Source organism: Coregonus clupeaformis, unplaced genomic scaffold (assembly GCF_020615455.1).
Source record: "Coregonus clupeaformis isolate EN_2021a unplaced genomic scaffold, ASM2061545v1 scaf0299, whole genome shotgun sequence".
NCBI classification, from domain to species: Eukaryota; Metazoa; Chordata; class Actinopteri; order Salmoniformes; family Salmonidae; genus Coregonus; species Coregonus clupeaformis.
In genome coordinates this window covers 237855-255000 of record NW_025533754.1, presented here as the reverse complement: position 1 = coordinate 255000, position 17146 = coordinate 237855, and the positions used below count along the sequence as shown (strand labels likewise).

Below are 17146 nucleotides of genomic sequence, written 5' to 3'. Positions count from 1 at the left end.
AATAGATCCATTACAACGTTGGGAAATTCAGTTGAAGTCAGAAGTTTACATACACTTAGGTTGGAGTCATTAAAACTTGTTTTTCAACCACTCCACAAATTTCGTGTTAACAAACTATAGTTTTGGCAAGTCGGTTAGGACATCTACTTTGTGCATAACACAAGTAATCTTTCCAACAATTGTTTACAGACAGATTATTTCACTTATAATTCACTGTATCACAATTCCAGTGGGTCAGAAGTTTACATACACTAAGTTGACTGTGCCTTTAAACAGCTTGGAAAATTCCAGAAAATGATGTCATGGCTTTAGAAGCTTCTGATAGGCTAATTGACATAATTTGAGTCAATTGGAGGTGTACCTGTGGATGTATTTCAAGGCCTACCTTCAAACTCAGTGCCTCTTTGCTTGACATCATGGGAAAATCAAAAGAAAATCAGCCAAGACCTCAGAAAATAAATTGTAGTCCTCCACAAGTCTGGTTCATCCTTGGGAGCAATTTCCAAATGCCTGAAGGTACCACGTTTATCTGTACAAACAATAGTACGCAAGTATAAACACCATGGGACCACGCAGCCATCATACCGCTCAGGAAGGAGACGCACTCTGTCTCCTAGAGATGAACGTACTTTGGTGCGAAAAGTGCAAATCAATCCCAGAACAACAGCAAAAGGACCTTGTGAAGATGCTGGAGGAAACAGGTACAAAAGTATCTATATCCACAGTAAAACGAGTCCTATATCGACATAACCTGAAAGGCCGCTCAGCAAGGAAGAAGCCACTGCTCCAAAACCACCATAAAAAAGCCAGACTACGGTTTGCAACTGCACATGGGGACAAAGATCGTACATTTTGGAGAAATGTCCTCTGGTCTGATGAAACCAAAATAGAACTGTTTGGCCATAATGACCATCGTTATGTTTGGAGGAAAAATGGGGTGCCTTGCAAGCCGAAGAACACCATCCCAACCGTGAAGCAACGGGGTGGCAGCATCATGCTGTGGGGGTGCTTTGCTGCAGGAGGGACTGGTGCACTTCACAAAATAGATGGCATCATGAGGAAGGAAAATTATGTGGATATATTGAAGCAACATCTCAAGACATCAGTCAGGAAGTTAAAGCTTGGTTGCAAATAGGTCTTCCAAATGGACAATGACCCCAACCATACTTCCAAAGTTGTGGCAAAATGGCTTAAGGACAACAAAGTCAAGGTATTGGAGTGGCCATCACAAAGCCCTGACCTCAATCCTATAGAACATTTGTGGGCAGAACTGAAAAAGCGTGTGCGAGCAAGGAGGCCTACAAACCTGACTCAGTTACACCAGCTCTGTCAGGAGGAATGGGACAAATTTCACCCAACTTATTGCTTGTGAAAGGCTTGTGAAAGGCTACCCGAAACATTTGACCCAAGTTAAACAATTTAAAGGCAATGCTACCAAATACTAATTGAGTGTATGTAAACTTCTGACCCACTGGGAATGTGATGAAAGAAATAAAAGCTGAAATAAATCACTCTCTACTATTATTCTGACATTTCACGTTCTTAAAATAAAGTGGTGATCCTAACTGACCTAAGACAGGGAATTTTTACTAGGATTAAATGTCAGGAATTGTGAAAAATTGACACTTTTTTTTTTTTTACAAAGCACCTGGTAGTCAGGTTTTTCACCTGGTAGTCAGGTTTTTCACCTGGTAGTCAGGTTTTTCACCTGGTAGTCAGGTTTTTCACCTGGTAGTCAGGTTTTTCACCATTCACCTGGTAGCATGTAGGTTTAAGCTGGTTTTAGTGGTGAAGTATGTTTTCTAATGTGAATGAAAGGGTGGGAAACTATGTTAGCACATTTGTATCACACCTTGTTGTGGTCCATGAGAAAACAACACCATAGAGAAGCATACACACAATCACAGTACAAGTACACACACACACACACACACACACACACACACACACACACACACACACAGACAGGAGGATGGGTATGAGTCATCCAGTCTTCTAATGGACATCAATACTTTCTTTTTTTAAATACTTGAAAACTATTTTGTGGAATGTGCTTTGTGGCTTCCTGAAGGGAAAAGTGAAATGTTGTGTCCAATGTTTTTTTTTTTTTTATGTCTTAAAGACCATGTTAATGTGCTTTGACTCCATTTATAGATGTGCATTTGTGGGGCACAACAAAAAAGGAACCAAGCAAGGCATCAAACCAAATGACTACAGTTTTATCACTGGTTGACTGAAGTAGGGGGATCCTGTATATGTTCCAACAACCAGCTGCAGTTTTGGAATAATTGCGTCCTGTGTATTTTCCGCTTAGGCTACTTTACTGCTAGTGCCATTTAGAATGGGTTAGCCTAGCCTCCTGCTAGTGCCATTTAGAATGGGTTAGCCTAGCCTCCTGCTAGTGCCATTTAGAATGGGTTAGCCTAGCCTCCTGCTAGTGCCATTTAGAATGGGTTAGCCTAGCCTCCTGCTAGTGCCATTTAGAATGGGTTAGCCTAGCCTCCTGCTAGTGCCATTTAGAATGGGTTAGCCTAGCCTACTGCCATATAGAATGGGTTAGCCTAGCCTCCTGCTAGTGCCATTTAGAATGGGTTAGCCTAGCCTCCTGCTAGTGCCATTTAGAATGGGTTAGCCTAGCCTCCTGCTAGTGCCATTTAGAATGGGTTAGCCTAGCCTCCTGCTAGTGCCATTTAGAATGGGTTAGCCTAGCCTCCCTGCTAGTGCCATTTAGAATGGGTTAGCCTAACCTCCTGCTAGTGCCATTTAGAATGGGTTAGCCTAGCCTCCTGCTAGTGCCATTTAGAATGGGTTAGCCTAGCCTCCTGCTAGTGCCATTTAGAATGGGTTAGCCTAGCCTCCTGCTAGTGCCATTTAGAATGGGTTAGCCTAGCCTCCTGCTAGTGCCATTTAGAATGGGTTAGCCTAGCCTCCTGCTAGTGCCATTTAGAATGGGTTAGCCTAGCCTCCTGCTAGTGCCATTTAGAATGGGTTAGCCTAGCCTCCTGCTAGTGCCATTTAGAATGGGTTAGCCTAGCCTCCTGCTAGTGCCATTTAGAATGGGTTAGCCTAGCCTCCTGCTAGTGCCATTTAGAATGGGTTAGCCTAGCCTCCTGCTAGTGCCATTTAGAATGGGTTAGCCTAGCCTCCTGCTAGTGCCATTTAGAATGGGTTAGCCTAGCCTACTGCTAGTGCCATTTAGAATGGGTTAGCCTCCTGCTAGTGCCATTTAGAATGGGTTAGCCTAGCCTACTGCTAGTGCCATTTAGAATGGGTTAGCCTAGCCTCCTGCTAGTGCCATTTAGAATGGGTTAGCCTAGCCTCCTGCTAGTGGCATTTAGAATGGGTTAGCCTAGCCTACTGCCATATAGAATGGGTTAGCCTAGCCTACTGCTAGTGCCATTTAGAATTGGTTAGCCTGTTATCTGTGATGGTTATGATAAATTAGGCGTTGTTGCTAACTGTTGGTATATAGATAAATGCACATATATTTTTCCAGTGTGGGCCTTGTGTTCTAAAAATATATTTTTTTCCATTCCAGTACTAAAAAAAAAATTATGTGAGTACTTAAAGAGTCAAAACATTTCAAAAAAATTTTTGTCCCCTGTAGCTCAGTTGGTAGAGCATGGCGCTTGCAACGCCAGGGTTGTGGGTTCGTTTCCCACGGGGGGTCAGTATGAAAATGTATGCACTCACTACCTGTAAGTCACTCTGGATAAGAGCGTCTGCTAAATGTCTAAAATGTAAAAGCCCATCCCTAAAAACACACACTGATCACCCAGAGAGGCCTGGTCACCCAGAGAGGCCTGGTCACCCAGAGAGGCCTGGTCACCCAGAGAGGCCTGGTCACCCAGAGAGGCCTGGTCACCCAGAGAGGCCTGGTCACCCAGAGAGTGAGTGAGTGAGTGAGTGAGTGAGACCTGATCACCCAGCGAGAGAGTCTGATCAGAGTACAAAAATGAACATCTTTATTTCCGTATTATTAACAAACACAAACCTCAGCCGTTGTCTGCCTGGTCTATTCCTTATATGGTGCACTACTTTAGACCAGAGAATGGTACCCTATTCCCTATATAGTGCACTACTTTAGGCCAGAGAATGGTACCCTATTCCCTATATAGTGCACTACTTTAGGCCAGAGAATGGTACCCAATTCCTTATATAGTGCACTACTTTAGACCAGAGAATGGCACCCTATTCCCTATATAGTGCACTACTTTAGACCAGAGAATGGCACCCTTTTCCCTATATAGTGCACTACTTTAGACCAGAGAATGGCACCCTATTCCCTATATAGTGCACTACTTTAGACCAGAGAATGGCACCCTATTCCCTACATAGTGCACTACTTTGGACCAGAGAATGGCACCCTATTCCCTATATAGTGCACTACTTTAGACCAGAGAATGGCACCCTGTTCCCTATATAGTGCACTACTTTACCCTAAACCTTTTCCCTATAGCCTATAGTCCAAGCCCTAAGTGCCCTAGTCAAAAGTAGTGCACTTTATGGGGAACACGGGTGCCATTTGGGTCAATCCCAACAACTCCATCTCTACACCACCCCTTTAAAAACAACTCCATCTCTACACCACCCCTTTAAAAACAACTCCATCTCTACACCACCCCTTTAAAAACAACTCCATCTCTACACCACCCCTTTAAAAACAACTCCATCTCTACACCACCCCTTTAAAAACAACTCCATCTCTACACCACCCCTTTAAAAACAACTCCATCTCTACACCACCCCTTTAAAACAACTCCATCTCTACACCACCCCTTTAAAACAACTCCATCTCTACACCACCCCTTTAAAAACAACTCCATCTCTACACCACCCCTTTAAAAACAACTCCATCTCTACACCACCCCTTTAAAAACAACTCCATCTCTACACCACCCCTTTAAAACAACTCCATCTCTACACCACCCCTTTAAAAACAACTCCATCTCTACACCACCCCCTTTAAAAACAACTCCATCTCTACACCACCCCTTTAAAAACAACTCCATCTCTACACCACCCCCTTTAAAAACAACTCCATCTCTACACCACCCCTTTAAAAACAACTCCATCTCTACACCCCCCTTTAAAAACAACTCCATCTCTACACCCCCCTTTAAAAACAACTCCATCTCTACACCACCCCTTTAAAAACAACTCCATCTCTACACCACCCCTTTAAAAACAACTCCATCTCTACACCACCCCTTTAAAAACAACTCCATCTCTACACCACCCCTTTAAAAAACAACTCCATCTCTACACCACCCCTTTAAAAACAACTCCATCTCTACACCACCCCTTTAAAACAACTCCATCTCTACACCACCCCTTTAAAAACAACTCCATCTCTACACCACCCCTTTAAAAACAACTCCATCTCTACACCACCCCTTTAAAAACAACTCCATCTCTACACCACCCCTTTAAAAACAACTCCATCTCTACACCACCCCTTTAAAAACAACTCCATCTCTACACCACCCCCTTTAAAAAACAACTCCATCTCTACACCCCCCTTTAAAAACAACTCCATCTCTACACCACCCCTTTAAAAACAACTCCATCTCTACACCACCCCTTTAAAAACAACTCCATCTCTACACCACCCCTTTAAAAACAACTCCATCTCTACACCACCCCTTTAAAAACAAAGTTATGAGCATAAAAAAGTCCATTGTTTTGAATTCAGTTTAACACATTCCGTTTTTATTTAATTAGTGCTTTCATGTCATACAATAATAGTAAACTAACAAAAATTTGACCAACTGGGAACATTTTGTTGGTCCCCACAAGGTCAAACGCTATTTCTAGGAGGTTTAGGGTTAAGGTTAGAATTAGTGCTAGAATTAGGTTTAGGAGTTAGGATTAGGTTTTGGGGTTAAGGTTAGGCAAAATAGGACTTTGAATTGGTTATAAATTGTTTTGTCCCGACAAGGTTAGTGAAACAATTGTGTGTGTTCAGTCGTGGGAAAAACTCCAGGTGTCCTCTAAACTCAAATGTCTCCCCCTCCAAACACAGACACACAGGTGGTGAGCCAGAACAATAGTTAACTGATCCATATTTCCAATAGCAGCTGCACAACCCCTCTACTCTACATCACTATTACTTTCCTTCTAAACATGAAGGGATTTCTCTCATCTTTCTAGAAAAGAGCTACCGTAAAATAAGAGATTCACACTCAAAAATATAGAATTATAGAACATATGAAATCCAATAAAAAGCCACTGCTCCTGATTACAAAGATAGACTCCAATCTTTTTTTCTTTTATTATCTTTTTTTTTTTGTACATTTTTTTAGTCATTTAGCTGACGCTCTTATCCAGAGCGTGCCTTGCTTAAGGGCACATCGACAGATTTTTCACCTAGTCGGCTCGGGATTAGAACCAGCGACCTTTCGGTTACTGGCACAACGCTCTTAACCACTAAGCTACCTGCCGCCCCATTTCTCTCTCAATAAAATTCTCAGAACACTTTCAAAAGAGCTCAAGCTCACATGCCAAAAGTGTGCAAAGCTGTCATCAAGGCAAAGGGTGGCAACTTTGAAGTGAGACATTCTTACTAATCTGCTAGAGAACCAGTTCAGATTTAAGTATAACTTTTGTATGACTAAAGCCTTTAGTGAGAGGTCTAATGCTTTAATATTAAAAAAATGTCTGCCCACACAATTTATATTCATTATATAAATAGGCCCGTTTAATTGTCTGTCTTGCCGTTCCAAATAAAATTGAATATTTTTTGATCATATAATTTTAAAAACAAGTCAATCGGTGTAGGCAAGACCATAAGCAAATAGGTAAACTGGGATACGACTAAAGAGTTACATTCGGGTGATTTTTCCACAAATACACAGGTATTTTCCTTTCCATGGTAGCAATAACTTAACTATTTTTGCTAACTTTCTATTAAAATTGATTGTAGTGAAATAATGTATTTATTTCGGCATATGAATACCGAGTTTGTCCACTTGTACCACACCTATTTTACACATAACTTTAACCCATTGTATAAGAGATTCTCAAAAATTGAAATATTCCAGGTATTTATATATAAATTCCAGTCGGATATAAATACCAGGCCTGATTTTTCATAGTGGTCTATTGTTTCCAGCACTTGTCTTATATTATCTCCAATGTGTCGTCCAAAAAACTGATTAGGATTAATAATATCCAACAACACCTTTTTAATTCTATGCATTTTGCTAGATTTTTTGCATCACAACACTGAAGTGTAAGGGGCCTCCAGTTTTTTAAATGGACTGGATCTTTATATTTACCACCTGGGTCCTGTTTCAGTAGTAATGAAATTCGACCTTCTTGTTGAGTATCTGATAATCTACCATTTTTATAGGAGTGATTAAAACATGTTAATAACAGAACTTTGAGTCAAAAAATCAAAAAATATTTGATATACCTCAACTGGTATGCCATCCAGCCCTGGAGTTTTCCTGGACTTAAAGGCTTTAATTGCATCAAGAAGTTCCTCCTCTGTAATTTGGCCTTTACATTAATTTTTCTATACAGCTGTTCATTTTACATTATTAATAGGGAAACAGTCCTTACAATTAACATCGGTTAGTGGAGATGGAGGAGACTGAAATGAAAACATATGCTTAAAGTACTTTGCTTCCTCTTTCAAAATATTGTTTGGTGAATCATGGGTGACTCCGTCATTTGTAACAAGTTTTAGTAAATTATTTTTGGTAAAACATTTTATGTTGAAGAGAAAAAAATAATTTGGTGCATTTTTCCCCATATTCCATCTCGTTTGCGTTATTTTTAAATATATATTACAGTTGATCTTTCTTGAATAAGTTCCTCCATTTCTTTTGTTTTTCCTCTAACTTATTCTGTGCCTCTTATGGTACAGTTTTTATTGCTATCTATCTGTACTGTTAGTCCTTCTATTTTCTTTGTTAATATGAATTATTTTGACCCAAATTGCTTTTGTTTTAAAAGATGAGTATTGAATTGCATGGCCTCTAAATGCACATTTAAAAAGATTCCCATACAATAAGGGGATCTGCTGTACCTATGTTATGTCGGAAAAAGTCAGCTATAAACGTCATTTAGCAGACGCTCTTATCCAGAGCGACTTACAGTGGGGAAAAAAAGTATTTAGTCAGCCACCAATTGTGCAAGTTCTCCCACTTAAAAAGATGAGAGAGGCCTGTAATTTTCATCATAGGTACACATCAACTATGACAGACAAAATGAGAAAACAATTCCAGAAAATCACATTGTAGGATTTTTAATGAATTTATTTGCAAATGATGGTGGAAAATAAGTATTTGGTCACCTACAAACAAGCAAGATTTCTGGCTCTCACAGACCTGTAACTTCTTCTTTAAGAGGCTCCTCTGTCCTCCACTCGTTACCTGTATTAATGGCACCTGTTTGAACTTGTTATCAGTGTAAAAGACACCTATCCACAACCTCAAACAGTCACACTCCAAACTCCACTATGGCCAAGACCAAAGAGCTGTCAAAGGACACCAGAAATAAAATTGTAGACCTGCACCAGGCTGGGAAGACTGAATCTGCAATAGGTAAGCAGCTTGGTTTGAAGAAATCAACTGTGGGAGCAATTATTAGGAAATGGAAGACATACAAGACCACTGATAATCTATCTCGATCTGGGGCTCCACGCAAGATCTCACCCCGTGGGGTCAAAATTATCACAAGAACGGTGAGCAAAAATCCCAGAACCACACGGGGGGACCTAGTGAATGACCTGCAGAGAGCTGGGACCAAAGTAACAAAGCCTACCATCAGTAACACACTACGCCACCAGGGACTCAAATCCTGCAGTGCGAGACGTGTCCCCCTGCTTAAGCCAGTACATGTCCAGGCCAGTCTGAAGTTTGCTCGAGTGCATTTGGATGATCCAGAAGAGGATTGGGAGAATGTCATATGGTCAGATGAAACCAAAATAGAACTTTTTGGTAAAAACTCAACTCGTCGTGTTTGGAGGACAAAGAATGCTGAGTTGCATCCAAAGAACACCATACCTACTGTGAAGCATGGGGGGTGGAAACATCATGCTTTGGGGCTGTTTTTCTGCAAAGGGACCAGGACGACTGATCCGTGTAAAGGAAAGAATGAATGGGGCCATGTATCGTGAGATTTTGAGTGAAAACCTCCTTCCATCAGCAAGGGCATTGAAGATGAAACGTGGCTGGGTCTTTCAGCATGACAATGATCCCAAACACACCGCCCGGGCAACGAAGGAGTGGATTCGTAAGAAGCATTTCAAGGTCCTGGAGTGGCCTAGCCAGTCTCCAGATCTCAACCCCATAGAAAATCTTTGGAGGGGAGTTGAAAGTCTGTGTTGCCCAGCGACAGCCCCAAAACATCACTGCTCTAGAGGAGATCTGCATGGAGGATTGGGCCAAAATACCAGCAACAGTGTGTGAAAACCTTGTGAAGACTTACAGAAAACGTTTGACCTGTGTCATTGCCAACAAAGGGTATATAACAAAGTATTGAGAAACTTTTGTTATTGACCAAATACTTATTTTACACCATAATTTGCAAATAAATTCATTAAAAATCCTACAATGTGATTTTCTGGATTTTTTTTTCTCATTTTGTCTGTCATAGTTGACGTGTACCTATGATGAAAATTACAGGCCTCTCTAATCTTTTTAAGTGGGAGAACTTGAACAATTGGTGGCTGACTAAATACTTTTTTCCCCCACTGTACAAATTGGTGCATTCAACTTATGATAGCCAGTGGGACAACCCCTTTTATTTTTTTTAAATGATGGGGGGTGGGGGAAGAAGGATTACTTTATACTATCCCAGGTATTCCTTAAAGAGGTGGGGTTTCAAGTGTCTCCGGAAGGTGGTCAGTGACTCCGCTGTCCTGGCGTCGTGAGGGAGTTTGTTCCACCATTGGGGTGCCAGAGCAACGAACAGTTTGGACTGGGCTGAGTTATCATGCAATAGTGCTTGATTAAATTTCCACTATCCTCGCCCACGTGGAAATTCTGTATGAGTAATGTATATGCCAATTATCTGATGGTCCGACCACATTCTGTCCCCTATCAACACTTTTTAAACTTTTGGTGGCAGCAAGAATGACATAAGACAGTAGTCAAGACGACTAGCTTGATTGAGCCTCCGCCATGTATATCTCACTAGGTCAGGATATTTAAGCCTCCATATATCTACTAGTTCCAATATATCCATGATGAGTCTCCTCCATGTATATCTCACTAGGTCAGGATATTTAAGCCTCCATATATCTACTAGTTCCAATATATCCATGATGAGTCTCCTCCATGTATATCTCACTAGGTCAGGATATTTAAGCCTCCATATATCTACTAGTTCCAATATATCCATGATGAGTCTCCTCCATGTATATCTCACTAGGTCAGGATATTTAAGCCTCCATATATCTACTAGTTCCAATATATCCATGATGAGTCTCCTCCATGTATATCTCACTAGGTCAGGATATTTAGGCCTCCATATATCCACTAGTTCTAATATATCCATGAAATTCGTTATTTCCTTCAGTTCATAAGAGTGATAATTTGTAGTGCGATTTCCTTTACGGTCGATCGAGGTATTTAAAACCGTATTATAATCTCCCACCATAATAATAGAATGTTGTATTGCTTGTAGGCTTGGTAAATTATCATATATTCACACAGTGCCTTCGGAAAGTATACAGAACCCTTGACTTTTTCCACATTTTGTTAGGTTACAGCCTTATTCTAAAATGGATTAAATTGGGGGTTTTCCCTCATCAGTACACACAATACCCCATAATGACAAAGCAAAAACAGGTTTTTAGAATTGTTTGCTAATTTATTAAAAAATTAACTTAAATATCACATTTATATAAGTATTCAGACCCTTTATTCAGTACTTTGTTGAAGCACCTTTGGCAGCGATTAAAGCCTCAAGTCTTCTTGGGTATGACGCTACAAGCTTGGCTGTCACGGATTCAGCCGAGGCTGCCCCTCCTCCTTGCTCGGGCAGGCTTCGGCGTTCGTCATCACCCTCTGTCTTTCACTGTGTGTTGTGAGTGTTTGTTCATGTTTCGGCAGTCGTTAGTGTGCGGGTTTGTTCCCTTCCTGTGTGGAGGTTGTTGTTCTTTATTTTACCTTCGAGTAAAGTACGTCTTCTGATCAGCTCTGTGTCCTGCGCTTGACTTCGCCTACCGCATTTCACTGACCCCCTGACATTGGCACACCTGTATTTGGGGAGATTCTCCCATTCTTCTCTGCAGATCCTCTCAAGCTCTGTCAGGTTGGATGGGGAGCGTTGCTGCACAGCTATTTGCAGGTCTCTCCAGAGATGTTCGAGCTCCAGAGATGTTCGGGCTCTGGCTGGGCCACTCAAGGACATTCAGAGACTTGTCCCGAAGTTACTCCTGCGTTTTCTTTGTGTTCTGTGTGCTTAGGGTCGTTGTCCTGTTGGAAGGTGATCCGTCGTCCCAGTCTGAGGTCCTGAGCGATCTTGGAGCAGGTTTTCATCAAGGATCTCTCTGTTCATCTTTCCCTCGATCCTGACTAGTATCCCAGTCCCTGCCACTGAAAAACATCCCCACAGCATGATGCTGCCACCACCATGCTTCACCGTAGGGATGTTGCCAGGTTTCCTCCAGACGTGGCCAAGAGTTCAATATTGGTTTCATCAGACCATAGTATCTTGTTTCTCATGGTCTGAGAGTCTTTAGGTGCCTTTTGGCAAACTTCAAGCGGGTTTTCATGTGCCTTTTACTGAGGAGTGGCTTCCGTCTGGCCACTCTACCATAAAGGTCTGATTGGTGGAGTGCTGCAGAGATGGTTGTCCTTCTGGAAGGTTCTCCCATCTCCACAGAGGAACTCTGGAGCTCTGTCAGAGTGACCATTGGGTTCTTGGTCACCTCCCTGACCAAGGCCATTCTTCCCCGATTGCTCAGTTTGGCCGGGCGGCCAGCTCTAGGATGATCAATGGAAACAGGATGCACCTGAGCTCAATTTCGACTCTCATAGCAAAGGGTCTGAATACTTATACAAATAAGGTATCAGTTTTTAAAAACCTGTTTTCGCTTTGTTATTATGGGATGTAGATTGACGAGGACATTTTAGAATAATAATAATAATAACGTAACAAAATGTGGAAAAAGGGACAGGGTCTGAATACTTTCCGACTGCCCTGTATATATTACAAAAATCTTGCATATCTTAATTTTTTCCCACAATTATCGAATAATATGCGTATTAACGTTGGCAGTTCATATGAAGGATTGTTACCTATAACCAGGATTGGCATTACAAAAATTACACTTTTAGCAAACAATTATTGTGATTCATCATATTTTGTACCTAACATTATTACCCCATAGCAACGGATGACACACACACACACACACACACACACACACACACCCTTTCCCCAACAAACAACCACAAGCTCAAAATGTTCCAACAGTTGTTCCATCCCCGAGCCCAACGCAAGAGAAGGCTTGATGTGCGAATGCATATACAGTCGTAGCCGTTTGAGAAGGCGTGCAAAATTGAGCAAGAATGGGGAGATTTGATTAACCAATGTCAAGTCCTATCTGACAGAGCTTAGATACAACCCCTTCCCCTGAAAACACACACACACGCTGGTCTCCCGTTGTGACCATTTTTCCCCATCATGCATCTCTGTGCAGTCAGACCATTGATTATTTTGTGCCACCAGGGCCACAATGATAAACCCCCTCTCTGATTGTCCGAGTGTGACCCCCTCCCCATGGGTTACTGCAGCCAGTGTTGCCAGCACTGCCACTATCTGGGTGGGGGCCTATTTCAACCATATACACATTTCATGTTCCTACTTGCCAATGTCTAATTTGTCTCAATATATTTCATGATGTGTAGCCTAACATGAGCGATGACATGTCAAATCTGTGATTTAGTGCATTATTACGTTATAGGTAAGCCGCATCAATATCTGCAGCCGTAGGTGGTATTGATCTCTCTAGGAGCTGATCCATCGTCAGTATCGTGAAATAATTATAATATCTTAATTAAGGAAAGATTTGAACTGAGAAAGCTGATCTTCGGCCGTTGTAGGAAAGATGCATCGTTTAAAAACTCCCTGTAAGCCTAAATTCGCCATCGGGAAAACCGGGCCCTGGTCCGATGTGGTCCCTGCTCTAGACCAGGCGTACCTTTCTCTGGTCGCGGTGCGGCTGAGGCTTCCTGATTGGCTCTCGGTACAACTGCCGTCTCCTTATTGGCCCTCTGCGGCAGTGGTGCGTCCTTATTGGCTGGGGGCGGAAGCCCGGCGCTCTCGTCTGATAGAACGGCATCCAAGGCTCTCTGAGGGTCGAAGGCGCACCGCAAGGCAGCCTGGGTAAGGACTGACTCTGGCACGGCATCACCCAGCACCGCACGCATCTGGTCCAGACACGAGTACAACATGCCTGTGGAGACACACACATCGGACATGTTACAGCTGAAAGTCACCTTGGTCCAGGGGGGTTGAGGTTGTGTGTGAGGGTGGGGGAGGTGGGGTTAAGTGTACCTTGGTCCAGGGGGGTTGAGGGTGGGGGAGGTGGGGTTAAGTGTACCTTGGTCCAGGGGGTTGAGGGTGGGGGAGGTGGGGTTAAGTGTACCTTGGTCCAGGGGGGTTGAGGGTGGGGGAGGTGGGGTTAAGTGTACCTTGGTCCAGGGGGGTTGAGGGTGGGGGAGGTGGGGGTTAAGTGTACCTTGGTCTAGGGGGGTTGAGGTTGTGTGTGAGGGTGGGGGAGGTGGGGTTAAGTGTACCTTGGTCCAGGGGGTTGAGGTTGTGTGTGAGGGTGGGGGAGGTGGGGTTAAGTGTACCTTGGTCCAGGGGGGTTGAGGTTGTGTGTGAGGGTGGGGGAGGTGGGGTTAAGTGTACCTTGGTCCAGGGGGTTGAGGTTGTGTGTGAGGGTGGGGGAGGTGGGTATGGCCTCCTCTTCCTCCATCTCCTCCTCCTCTAAGGGTGGTTCAACGTTGGGCCTCTCCTGCCTGCTGGAGTAGATGAACTGGGCCGCTATGGAGACCACAGAACACACACAACGGAACACTCAGGAGCCAATCACAGTGTTTGGCAATGTCAACAATGTGTCACATTCATGTTCTGACATTGTGGCCTTTCAGAGATAACCAGAGAGGACGATGTTACTTAAAGATGCACTATGTCAGAAGCTAGCAGATTCATTACATAGCAACAACAGCTGCAAATTCCAACAAAATTCCATCACGTTTTGAAGTTCCCTTTCCTTGCTTTGTAGAACAACACTGAGTGCAGTATTTATTTAGCTTCATTGCACACACACGTTTGGTAGCACGTTTCTCACACTGGCTTTAGCCATGGAGGGAGCAGGCCTGCCAAGGCAACAGCAGGATGGTTGCCTAGCAATACGTGCCTCGGAGGGAGACAACGTCTTCATAGCACGACAAATTCCCATGTGTTGTGAATCTGTTCGGACCAAAACAACTAGCACGACAGCTAAAATGGCTTGAAAAAAAATAAGATTTAAGCTAACAGGGAGAAGTATCTAACAAAATAACAACATTGTCATTCACTAATCAAACTATTTACATATAATAGAAACGTTTGTGGACAATTCTTACTTACTCAACCTTGAATATCTGATCAGTCAATATGGAAGTGTTGTGTTGATGTTTAGTTTACATTATCATATCAAGGCAACTAAAAGAGTGCCTTCAGAAAGTATTCACACCCCTTAACTTTTTCCACATTTTGTTGTGTTACAGCCTGAATTTAAAATTGATTAAATTGAGATTATTTTGTTACTGGCCTACACAAAATACCCCATAATGTCAAAGTGGAATAATGTTTTTATTTTTTTTATTTAACAATCTAATTAAATACGGAAAGCTGAAATTTTTTAAGTCAATAAGTATTCAACCCCTTTGTTATGGCAAGCCTAAAGTTCAGGAGTAAAAATGTGCTTAACAAGTCACATAATAAATTGCGTGCACTCACACTGTGTGCAATAATAGTGTTTAACATGATTTTTTAAATGATTGCCTCATCGCTGTACCCCACACATACAATAATCTGTAAGGTCCCTCCGTCAAGTCATTAAGGTTTCGAGGCTGACGTTTGGCAACTCGAACCTTCAGTTCCCTCCACAGATTTTCTATGGGATTAAGGTCTGGAGACTGGCTAGGCCACTCCAGGACCTTAATGTGCTTCTTCTTGAGCCACTCCTTTGTTGCCTTGGCCGTGTGTTTTGGGTCATTGTCATGCTGGATTACCCATCCACAACCCATTTTCAATGCCCTGGCTGAGGGAAGGAGGTTCTCACCTAAGATTTGACGGTACATCGTCCCTTTGATGCGGTGAAGTTGTCCTGTCCCCTTAGCAGAAAAACACCCCCAAAGCATAATGTTTCCACCTCCATGTTTGACGTGGGGATGGTGTTCTTGGGGTCATAGGCAGCATTCCTCCTCCTCCAAACACGGCGAGTTGAGTTGATGCCAAAGAGCTCCATTTTGGTCTCATCTGACCACAACACTTTCACCCAGTTCTCCTCTGAATCATTCAGATGTTCATTGGCAAACTTCAGACAGGCCTGTATATGTGCTTTCTTGAGCAGGGGGACCTTGCGGGCGCTGCAGGATTTCAGTCCTTCACGGCGTAGTGTGTTACCAATTGTTTTCTTGGTGACTATGGTCCCAGCTGCCTTGAGATCATTGACAAGATCCTCCCGTGTAGTTCTGGGATGATTCCTCACCGTTCTCATGATCATTGCAACTCCACGAGGTGAGATCTTGCATGGAGCCCCAGGCCGAGGGAGATAGACAGTTATTTTGTGTTTCTTCCATTTGCGAATAATCGCACCAACTGTTGTCACCTTCTCACCAAGCTGCCTGGCGATGGATTTGTAGCCCATTCCAGCCTTGTGTAGGTCTACAATCTTGTCCCTGACATCCTTGGAGAGCTCTTTGGTCTTGGCCATGGTGGAGAATTTGGAATCTGATTGATTGATTGCTTCTGTGGACAGGTGTCTTTTATACAGGTAACAAGCTGAGATTAGGAGCACTCCCTTTAAGAGTGAGCTCCTAATCTCAGCTCGTTACCTGTATAAAAGACACCTGGGAGCCAGAAATCTTTCTGATTGAGAGGGGGTCAAATACTTATTTCCCTCATTAAAATGCAAATCAATTCATAACATTTTTGACATGCGTTTTTCTGGATTTTTTTGTTGTTATTCTGTCTCTCACTGTTCAAATAAACCTACCATTACAGACTGATAATTTCTTTGTCAGTGGGCAAACGAACAAAATCAGCAGGGGATCAAATACTTTTTTCCCTCCTGAGATGCCATTTCAGACACACATTAGTCTAAGGCAGGGTTCCCCAACTGGCGGCAATTTGATTTGTCCCCTTAAGTTCTGAGCAATATCCATAGCTCTCTAACAGGTGCTGGTCGCTGCGCTAGTTTGATGGCACTCTCTCTCTCTGTTTAGGGTGACCAATGCAGTGACGCTCTGAGTGAAGTTCTGAGCAATATCCATAGCTCTCTTTTTCCATGGGGACATAAAAACTAAAACACACCAGCAAATCAGCTCCATGTGATATTACATTCTGGAAATCGGTCCCAAAGTATTCCCACGCATAATAGAGAGATATCTGATCGTATACAAAAGTAAGCAAGGTTTTGAAAAATGATTATGTTTTAGTCAAATATGATATCTGTTTGTGCTTCTTACGGTCAATTTGATTTGATTTGATTTGACAGACCTGTAGCTGGGGAGATGCAGTAGTCCTCATCAACAGACTGTCCATACACGTCGTCATCATCAAGGTCTGCAGAAACGCCAGGGGAAGGGATGCAGTTAATAACAGGACAACACACACACACACAGAGGAAACACAGACACAGTGTTAACACACACAGTATTAACACAGACACAGGTCTTTCTAATGGCTGCCTATCACCTGGCCTAGTCAGCAACTCTGCCTGGCTGGCTGGCAGCTTGTGTGAGCTTGGCATTTACTGGTGGACTGGATACACAACTGTATCTTTCAATAGGGAAACAATTACCTTACATTCAATAATGACTACACCGTAAAACTTCAACTAAACGCAGTCTCAAATAGCCTCTCCCTTTTAATAGTCGGGCAACGTTTCAGTAACTAAACGCCCGTTTCT

At 42.7% G+C, this 17146-nt stretch overlaps 1 protein-coding gene across 1 annotated transcript in view; it reads right to left on the bottom strand.

Moving 5' to 3' along the window:
- LOC121555445 (HBS1-like protein) overlaps positions 1–17146 on the bottom strand; it is an 84272-nt gene that overhangs the window by 64219 nt on the left and 2907 nt on the right. The window contains exons 2-4 of the mRNA XM_041869293.2: positions 16735–16800; positions 13876–14010; positions 13163–13417 (exon numbers count right to left, since the gene is read on the bottom strand). Of these exons, the coding sequence (XP_041725227.2) occupies positions 13163–13417; positions 13876–14010; positions 16735–16800 (456 nt within the window). The remainder of the gene's footprint in view (positions 1–13162; positions 13418–13875; positions 14011–16734; positions 16801–17146) is intronic.